The sequence below is a fragment of the Mesitornis unicolor genome, unplaced genomic scaffold (genome assembly GCF_000695765.1).
Source record: "Mesitornis unicolor isolate BGI_N332 unplaced genomic scaffold, ASM69576v1 scaffold35757, whole genome shotgun sequence".
In the NCBI taxonomy this organism is placed as follows: Eukaryota; Metazoa; Chordata; class Aves; order Mesitornithiformes; family Mesitornithidae; genus Mesitornis; species Mesitornis unicolor.
Genome location: NW_010196365.1, coordinates 1 through 9,578, shown reverse-complemented (window position 1 = coordinate 9,578; position 9,578 = coordinate 1). Strand labels below are relative to the sequence as shown.

The following is a 9,578-nucleotide window of genomic DNA, read 5'->3' as shown; positions in this document are numbered from 1 at the left end:
CCGCTGGCTCCATGTTTGATAAAAGGAGGCAGGCTGCTGCCTGCTGAAGCAGCACATTCCCGGCCGGGACACGTGGGCAGCGCCAGTGTTTGCTCTCCCTTCAGCCCTTCCCAAGGGTCAGGCTCAGAGCTGCCAGCCTGGCCGCTCGCCTGCAGCTTCCCCACCCCGAGCAGCGCCACCCTGGGCCCCTTCTCATGCCCAGGGGCTCTTTTCCCCCCGCAGCAGCACAAGTCCTTGCAGAACTGCTGGGTGCCTGCCCCATTCGCTCCCCTGCAAGGCCGTGGGTGCGGAGGCTCAGCTTGCGGCGCCATGTGGTGGGACCACACCGGGCGAATTCGGGTCAGATCCGTGACAACAGAGCCGTGTTTCGCAATGGGGAGCAGCCTTTTGACTCTGTCTGCCCGGAGCGGGATGTGCTGGGTGTCCTCACCCACCGTGGGGTCCTCGGGGGCTGCTCGGTGCCAGAAGAGGCTCCTGCGCCGGTTGGGAGCAAAACAGGGCCTGACACCACTCAGCCTTCGGCCAAAGTCCCGGTTGGGCCTGTGTGCTCCTGCCCTGGCATGCGTCACCTTCCAGCGCAGGGGAAAGGGGTGCCTGGAGGCAGAACCTCAAAATCTGGAAGCGGCAGTGAAATGCCCCTGATGTGGTGCCATAGATCACCCGGGAAGTGGGGGATGCCGGTCCCATGCCATGGGCTGCGTGCACACCATAACAGCTTGCACGAAGGCTGAGGGGGAGACGGAGGGCTGGTTTCCATGTGAAACAAGCAATCAAGGGCAGGAATTTGCTGACACAGCGTTCTGTCTGAATCGCAGCTCACCACCACCAGCGAGCTCCCTGGCCGCGCTTCTCCACCAGCGCTGGGCAGGGAGCGAACCCCAGCTGAGCTCCGGGAGCCACGGTAATGCCTGAAGAGTGCTGGGGTCCCCGGGAAAATAAATGGGCTCTGCCTCCCAGCCTCTCCAGGGAGCACCCCTATGCACACCCCCATTGGGTATTTGGAGCAAGACCGGACTCAAAAAGTGCTGTGCTGGCTTTTGGGCCAGCTTGCAGGTTGCCCATGGTCTCCATGGGTGTTTGCATGGGCTGTGGCCTCGAGGCAGGGGCCATGGCCTGGCTCTCCTGGGGGCTGAGCTGGGGCTGACCTCTTCTTTCCCTCTCTCTCCCCCAGGGTCTCTCCCAGACCTGCAGGACCAGTTCAGCCCCCCCGAGATCGCACCACCGCTGCTGGTGAAGCTGGTGGAAGCTATTGAGAAAAAAGGTAAGGAGGCTGCTGAGAAATGAGGGGCTGATACCTCTAAAAAAAAAACCTCAGCAAGGGCAGAGGAGGAGGCAGCTGTCTTTAAAAACTCTTGGTGTTGGACCAAGCTCTGTGGGACATGCGGAACGCAGCTGCCTGCAGAATGAGGGGGCCTTCCACTCCTTGGTTTGAGCTGTTGCTCCTCAGAGCCAGGCCTGGGATGAGGGTGCTGGGTCTGCACACCCCAGATGGATGCTGAGGTTTGGGAAGTGCTCCCAGCACAGATCTATGCTGTGGGGGAGAAATGGGGCCACTGAACCGGGGGGCCATGGGGGCTGCGGAAGGTTGTAGAGACACCATCCAGGGCCGGTTAACGGCAGTGTCCCCGCTTCCTCCACAGGGTTAGACAGTGAGATGTTGTACAGGACATCTGGCTCTGAGCTGAGGCAAGCGCTGAGAACCGGTAAGAACCAGCTCCGCGTGGCGAGGAGGCGAATCAGCTCAGATGGAGGAGATTAGGGGATGTGACAGCGCCAGCACTAATGCAATCCAGGCCAGGCTCGGCTGTCCCCGGCAGTTCCTGACTCCTGGCACACTGCCTGTGGGGCTGGGCCGGCCCCGGCCCAAAATGTCCCCCTCTCACATGGATGGGATGGAAAATAGTGGGGTTTCCTGCCACCATCCATGGGTTTGGAGCAAAGGGATGCGGTGCCGGCTCGGAGACTCGCAGGCCCTGTGCTTGTTCTCTTTGGGGTGTCCCACTCTTGGGGTGCTCTGATGAGCTGGCATGCCCAAGATGTCTGTGGCAGGGCTCACGGCACAGGGCATGGGCACCCAAAATGACTTCTACCCCTTCTGATGGGGAACCTGCCTGAGTCAGTTTATTTCTGGGGTGCAGGCGGCACTTTCAGGTGTCCTCCATTGCCCGAGGGCTGCCTGAGCTCCTTTGTGCCAGGCTGCCGTGTCCTGTGGTGTGTGAGGGTCTCTGAGATGGGTGCTGGCAGCACCGGGCTCACGGCACAGGGCATGGGCACCCAAAATGACTTCTACCCCTTCTGATGGGGAACCTGCCTGAGTCAGTTTATTTCTGGGGTGCAGGCGGCACTTTCAGGTGTCCTCCATTGCCCGAGGGCTGCCTGAGCTCCTTTGTGCCAGGCTGCCGTGTCCTGTGGTGTGTGAGGGTCTCTGAGATGGGTGCTGGCAGCACCGGGGCTGCCCCATGGGTGCCCAGTGCTGCACCCACCACCCATGGGAAATCCATGCCCTGGCAGATTGGACCCTGGGCGACCCGGAGCCCTTCGATGTGCACTCCCTGGGCGAGGCGCTGCGAGGATACCTGCAGGACCTGCCCTCCCCCGTGGTGCCAGTGGCCGCGCACGGGGACATCCTCCGTGTCCTGCAGGGTAAGGACTTCCCCTGCCCAAGCTTGGGAAGGGGCAGCTGGGTGGGATGGATGTGTTTTGGGGCATTAAAATAAGTCCTGTCCCTATGGGGCCTGGCACACGGCCCCTGCTGCTGACAGCGCTCCCACGCTGTGACGCAGCCGGAGCATGGCAAGTGGTGCCAGCTGTCCCAGCCCTTCCATCGTGTCTTGTTCTGTCCCCAGAGATCCCTCAGCCGGAGAATTGCCGGAAGCAGCTGCTGCTGGCCCTGGAGTCGCCTGCGGTCCCACTCCAGAACATGCTCACCCTGCAGTTCCTGCTCCGGCATCTGGGGAAGGTATCGCAGCAGGCTGAGAGCAACAACCTCCACCCTCGGGCCCTGGGAGAGATCTTCGGCCCCCTTCTCCTCCGTCTGCCTGGCGCCAGGTACGTGAGGCTTTCGGCTTCCAGCCGGGTACCAAGTGTTGGCCACTGGACAAGGAGTCCAGCCCGTAACAGCAGCTCTGCCCACAGCCCCTGCCTCGCTGCACGTGGGATTAAACTGCTGGCAGCACACTGAGGTGGGACTCAAAGCCAGGGCAGAGCCTTTGCTGGGGTGAACCAACCGACCCTGGCTGCCTCTTTGTACTGGAGGGCACGGGAGCAGTGCCCAATTCTCCCCCACAACCGCTGATCTTGGCTCCTCTCTCCCTGCAGCCCAGAGCTGAGCCCTGACTTCTCCATTCTGTTTCTGGAGACACTTCTGCAGACGAAGGAGTTGGAGCCAGAGCAGTTGCCTCCAGGTACTGAAATGCCCCTTCCTTGGGGCCCAAGGCACTGGTGTTTATGCTCTGTGGGTGTGGAGTTTTTGCCCCCATCACTGGTGGTGTTTCTGTAGCCCTAGATGCCTGCTCCAGGTGCTCATTTGCTGCTATAGATGAGCCTGTAGCAGCTTCTGGCTGGATGATGGCCAGGCAGGGCTTTCCAGGATGGTCACTGCAGGGAGGGGACTCATTGCTCTTACCCATGGGCAGCTGAGACTTGTGCTCATCCTGCTTTAACCCTCCTTTTTCTTGCAGCTTTGCCTCCAAAACCACCTAAGCCAAAGCCCAGCGCAGCCAGCCTGGCCAACGGGAACAGCATGCCCTTGCAGGATGCTGAGTGGTACTGGGGTGACATTTCCCGGTAAGGGGGTGACTGGCAGCTCTAATCCTGGGTGCTCTGTCTGTCAAATTACCTAGGGTGGCTCTGGTTGCACCTTACAGGCCATGCCAATCCCATTCCTTGCAGGGAGGAGGTGAATGAGAAGCTACGAGACACCCCAGATGGTACCTTCTTGGTGCGTGATGCCTCCAGCAAGATCCAAGGGGAGTACACGCTCACGCTCAGGTAGGGCGCTGGAGTCACCCAAAAACCTCCACTGCGCTGGTGTGGAGCTGTCAGCCTGTGTCCCTGTGCCTATGGTCAAGACATGGGGCCGGTGTCAGGTACAGGGTGGTGATAAGTGTCCTCTGTCCCCTCCCTGCTGCAGGAAGGGAGGTAATAACAAGCTGATCAAGATCTTCCACCGGGAAGGGAAGTATGGCTTTTCGGAGCCCCTGACTTTTGGCTCGGTGGTGGAGCTCATCACCCATTACCGGCATGAGTCGCTTGCCCAGTACAACGCCAAGCTGGACACCAGGCTGCTCTACCCCATCTCCAAGTACCAGCAGGTGAGGCCTGTGCCTGAACCAGGGGCATTTGTTCGTCCATCCCTGGTCATTTGGTAGATGCCAACATCCCACCCCTTCCCTCCATGCTGGGACATTGCTTTGGGGGTGACACCTGCAGGGCCGGTGGGATTTTGTAGGAGCAGCTGCCTCACAAAGGGGTTGCTGCAGGGCAGGAGCAGGTCGTGAGTTATGCTGTGCATATGGCAGGACCAAGTGGTGAAAGAGGACAGCGTGGAAGCCGTCGGGGAGCAGCTGAAGGTCTATCACCAGCAGTACCAGGACAAGAGCTGGGAGTACGACCTGCTGTATGAGGAGTACACACGCACCTCCCAGGTACGTGGGTGCTGCCTTCCCCAGGGGCTACCCTGGCATCCCCTCATGGCTGGCAGCCATGCAGCTGCGTGCGGAGAGCAAAGATTGGGCGCTCGCTGCCCCATTTGTCTGTTCCTGGGCTTGAGGGGACTCCCCAGAGGATGGGCTTTGAAGAGGGGAATATTTTGGCTGCAGCAAGGACAGATCTGCTGTGGGGAGGGGAAAAGGGGATGTGAATGGGCAGAAACTGGCCCAAATGCTCCCTCTTCCTCAGCTCTCCCTTCTTCTCAGGAGCTGCAAATGAAGAGGACAGCAATTGAGGCCTTCAACGAGACCATCAAGATCTTTGAGGAGCAGTGCCAGACACAGGAGAAATGCAGCAAGGAGTACATAGAGCGCTTCCGGCGGGAGGGCAACGAGAAGGAGGTGCAACGGTGAGGACAGGGGGTGGTGGTGGGACCTGCCAGGACCTGCCCTGGCTGGAGAAGGGCTCTGGGGGCTGCAAGGTTGATCCTGGCCCAGTGCAGAGCCGAGTTGTGTGCAAGCCCCATCTCCAGCATCGTGCTGTGGGCTGGAGCTGGAAAGCTGCCTCCTCCGCCTCCCTCACCCTGGCTCACAGCCAAAACCCCCCCTGCTTCTTCTCCTAGGATCCTCATGAACTCGGAGAAGCTGAAATCTCGCATCACGGAGATCCACGACAGCAAGATGAAGCTGGAGCAGGACCTGAAGAAACAAGCCTCGGAGAACCGGGAGATCGACAAGCGCATGAACAGCCTCAAGCCAGACCTCATGCAGCTGCGCAAACTGCGGGACCAGTATTTGGTGTACGTAGTCCCTGCACCCACGGAAGCCCTGCTGCCCTCCCAGCCCGGCCCAGGAGCGATCCAGCTGGCTCCTTGAGGCTTGTTGGACCGGCTTGTGGGCTGCTGGAGGAGCGAGCCCTGGAGTATGCAGCTTCGGGGCACGGCGGTCCCTCAAAGGAGGACGGCTGCCGCCCTCTGGCGATGGCTGTGCGAGTGCTGTCTGGCCTGGACGCCGCAGGCCGGGCGTGCTGCCTGCGCTGAGCTCTGCCTCTCTTTCCCCAGGTGGCTGACGCAGAAAGGCGCCCGGCAGAAGAAAATTAACGAGTGGTTGGGCATCAAGAATGAGACAGAGGAGTGAGTGTCCATGCTTACGTGTTGGGGGCTGCAGGAGCGCAGGAGGTTCTGCTCCGGGGTTGTGGGCAGGTCCCATCTCCCTGCCTGGGAGCCTCAGATGCCTTCCCTGCCAGGAGGGGTGATCGCAGCTAGCAGTGGGAGGGGAGATTTGGGGCCCACGTGCCCAAAATGAGTGGGTCTGACCCTGCCTGTGCTGGATTGCAGCCAGTACTCCATGATGGACGACGAGGAGGAGCTGCCCCACCACGAGGAGCGGACGTGGTACGTGGGGAAGATCAACCGCTTGCAGGCGGAGGAGATGCTGTGCGGCAAGCGGGACGGCACCTTCCTGATCCGTGAGAGCAGCCAGAAGGGGTGCTACGCCTGCTCCGTGGTGTGAGTACCCCCGAGTGGATGTGGTGGGAACGGGGTTGGTGTGGGCTGTGCTCCTACATCGCTCTGCCCTTTCCCAGGGTCTCCTGTCTGCCTCGGCTCCTCCTGCCAGTGCCAGATGTATTTTTGGGTGGCTGTGGTGATGCCTGCTTGTCCCTGCTGTCCTTGGTGTGGCGCTGACCCTGCTCCTTTGTCTCCCTGGCAGGGTGGATGGTGACACCAAGCACTGCGTGATCTACAAAACGGCTACCGGCTACGGCTTCGCCGAACCCTACAACCTCTACGCCTCCCTCAAGGACCTGGTCTTGCACTACAAGCACACATCCCTGGTGCAGCACAATGACTCCCTGAATGTCACCCTGGCGCACCCGGTCCTTTCCCAGCCGCCAGCCAGATGAGCAGCCCATGCACAACACAACAGCTGCCTTCAGCTTCTCCCCACGGCGCTGCTTTTCTGGCTCTGGACTCTTGCACCCTGTATAGTTGAGTCTCTGTGCTCCTGCCCCTCCAGAGCCTCTGAGATGTCCGTGACCGTTCCTGGTGTCCCTTTTGGTCAGTAGCTGAAACCCATGTTGGCTGATGGGACAAAAAAAAGCCTGGGCTGGTGACTCCCAGCAGGCTCTGGCCTCTAGGAGATGGGATCCAATCGCGATTGAATTGCTGTGGGCGAGCGCAGCCCCCTCCCCTTCCCAAAAAACCAGTCAGATCCCCTTCTTGCTGGCAGGTGCCCCGCTACGCATCGCTGCAGAGCTACGTTCCCAAATCCTCGCTGTGATACGGCGTCGGTGCCCGGCTGAGCGGCTGCGAGCACTGCTGTGACCAAGAGGATGCAGAGGTTGATGAGGGGATGCTGAGCAGTTGAGCGTGCGCATCCTCACTCCTGCTTCTCTCTGATCTTGTCTGGTACGAGGGGCACTGCTCTTCCCTGCAGAGATCCCTTTAGAAATGAGAAACCCCGTCCTCTGTGGGGCTTTTCAGCCGAGGTCTCCGCTCAGTGCCATGCCCCACCTCATGTTGTGTTCCCTGACGTCACCCCCACCTCTGGAGTGTTGTCTGGGGAGGGAGGATCCGCTTGATGAATCTCTCACCTTGGTTGTGCCAACGAAGCTGTGAAATCTGTGTTGGTACCCGTGTTTTCCCGGCAGACACACAGCTCATTGTTTCCGGCTGGTTTTGGTGAATCTCTGCAATCGTAACCTGTTGAAGCTCTGTAAATAATGGTTCTTTTCATGCTCGGCTGCTTACCTTAGCCCTGGTGTTTGCTGAACTCCCACTGCGACGCAGCTGGGCCAGGCTGCTGCAGATTCAGGTCCAGGAGGAGCCCAGCACACGCTACGAGCCCTACGCAAAATGAAGGACCTCTTTGCTGCAGGAGGATGGCATCGCTGGGCTGAGGGCCTTGGCACGCAGAAATGTATATGCATGACGTCAAATTATGTATGCAAAGCACTTATAATCATGAGTACTGTATGGGGAATGGCGTGAAGGAGCTGGGGCTGCTGTAGGCGCCCATTGCGGGCGCAAGCAGGGGTTTTGTTGCGGGGATTTTGGTTGAAAAGAGCTTTAAAAGCTGGGCTGGGGCAGCAAGTTGAGGCCGTGGTGGAGTTTGCTTTGCTGGCCCATCCTGTTCGCCCGGCTGGAAGAAAGCATTAATTGTCCTCTCGATTTGCTGGAGAGGTTTTCCCTTTGGAGGCCGCGTCCTCGGGACTGGCTGGTGGATGCTGATGGCTTTGCCGCTTCTGCTTCGTGTCATGACTCGGGCTGTGCCGTATCTGTGGGGTGCTGAGTGCTCTGCCCGTGTCCTGTCCCCAACATGTCAGTGGTACTGGGCACTGTGCTGTCCCTCCTCTCACCTGCTCCAGCCTTGATTCTTTTGGGTCTGGCATTGCTGGAGTAAAACGTCCCGTTCCCATCACTCGTGGCAGCTCTCTCGCACTTGGCTGTACAGACCCCATTCCTGCTTTTTAACCATGTTTTTTGGTCCCTCCGGTTTCTCGGTGTTTGGTGCTGTGAGGATGCCGGGCAGCAGTGCCGGCCCTGACCCATCAATGGTCAGGAGAGCTGCAGGGCACAGGGAATCACTTGCTAAATGTCATCAGTGATCATTAAGGGAATAATTTGGGCTTAGAGGAATGAGGGCAGGGAGGGATGGTGCTCAGAGCAGAGGGGCCTGGGGGGGCCATGCCACCACCCCAAAGCTGCCACTGATAAAAATACCCCACGTTTTCACCCCAGGGACTCTATGCTGGTCCCTGTGCCCCAGCACCTCCCTGCGCCATGGGGGCCGCGTCTCCTCACCACCCTACATCCGGCAGAGTCTCAGCTTGAAGCCGTTGCCTGTCTCAGCGCTTCGCTTCGTGCTCATCCAGGCTCTGCTGGGGAAATTCCAGCTTCTGACAGTGTTTTTTAACCCTTTTGGCTGAATTTTCCCCACACTGTCCCTTCCTGCCCGCCAGTTCCCATCACCCGTCCCCAATGGGGCTCTGCTTGCAAACGTACAAGGAGGAAACTGCCTTTCCCCAGGGCTGCCTTTCCCTGACGGTGCTTGATTCTGCTCACCTAAAACCCTGCTTTTTCCCTCCGTTTTCCCCCAAGCTCCCTGCAGCTGGTTGTGATTTCTCCTTCACTGCTTTCGCTCGTGCTGTTGGTGCCACCAGTGCCCCGTTTCCAGGCCCTGGGCTGTGCTTTGCTGCTTGTGACCCCTGTACCTTGTCCCCGTGTCTCCCAACCGCGCCACGCACCCATGAGTACAACGTGGCCGGGGGTTGTTCCTCCATGTCCCCAGCTCAGGATGCTCCACGCTGTCCCCACTGAGGGATTTTGGGCTCAGAGAGACCATGGCAGCTGCATTGAGCGCTCCTGAGATTTTTAGTTCCTAGGTATATGCAATAATAACTCGCCACTTCAGCTCTTCGTTACCAGCAGTAGTTTCTCTATGCTCTTTCTGTCGATGTTTACTAATTGTAAACCCAGTATTTGTTACTGTAAGAGGATTTTTTTTTTTTTGTACGGTACTTCAAAAAAAAACCCCACAAAATTACAAAAAAAAAAGGCAAATAAACCAAATCAATGAAACGACTGCGGGGATTTCTGTGGAAGGGGTGTCACAGAGCGGAGGCGGAGGATTTCGGGGCTGGGTGCAGGATGTGGCCCATCGGGTGCCGGGGTGCTGCGCCCCAGAGCCAGCGCGGAGGCGGCAGCTGAGCCCCAAGGGGCAAGACATGGCCGGAAGCGGGGGCCCAGACATGTCCGAAGGCGGTGGCCAAAAACAGCAGGGAAAGGACCAGGTTCCTCCACTCGCATGAGCCATGGGGGGATTTTGGGCAGCACTCCCTGCCTGCACCCCAAGGTGCTAAGGGGGCTCAGCAGCCCGTGGTAGGGATCTGACACCGTTTGGGCGACGCTGAGCGCGTCGGGGTTGGGT

General features: G+C 59.3%; 1 protein-coding gene across 2 annotated transcripts in view; it reads left to right on the top strand.

Annotated features, from left to right (window-relative positions):
* The window catches only part of PIK3R2 (phosphoinositide-3-kinase, regulatory subunit 2 (beta)), an 8,993-nt gene extending 2,072 nt beyond the window's left edge, over positions 1-6,921 (top strand). For both annotated transcript variants that reach the window (XM_010188453.1, XM_010188451.1), the window contains exons 2-15: positions 1,172-1,261; positions 1,641-1,703; positions 2,512-2,643; positions 2,847-3,048; positions 3,319-3,404; positions 3,681-3,786; positions 3,892-3,990; positions 4,133-4,313; positions 4,521-4,646; positions 4,917-5,059; positions 5,273-5,449; positions 5,711-5,782; positions 5,987-6,157; positions 6,360-6,921. In XM_010188453.1, the coding sequence (XP_010186755.1) occupies positions 1,172-1,261; positions 1,641-1,703; positions 2,512-2,643; positions 2,847-3,048; positions 3,319-3,404; positions 3,681-3,786; positions 3,892-3,990; positions 4,133-4,313; positions 4,521-4,646; positions 4,917-5,059; positions 5,273-5,449; positions 5,711-5,782; positions 5,987-6,157; positions 6,360-6,552 (1,841 nt within the window). In that variant the 3' untranslated portion in view covers positions 6,553-6,921. The remainder of the gene's footprint in view (positions 1-1,171; positions 1,262-1,640; positions 1,704-2,511; positions 2,644-2,846; positions 3,049-3,318; positions 3,405-3,680; positions 3,787-3,891; positions 3,991-4,132; positions 4,314-4,520; positions 4,647-4,916; positions 5,060-5,272; positions 5,450-5,710; positions 5,783-5,986; positions 6,158-6,359) is intronic.
* Positions 6,922-9,578: the final 2,657 nt, after the last annotated feature.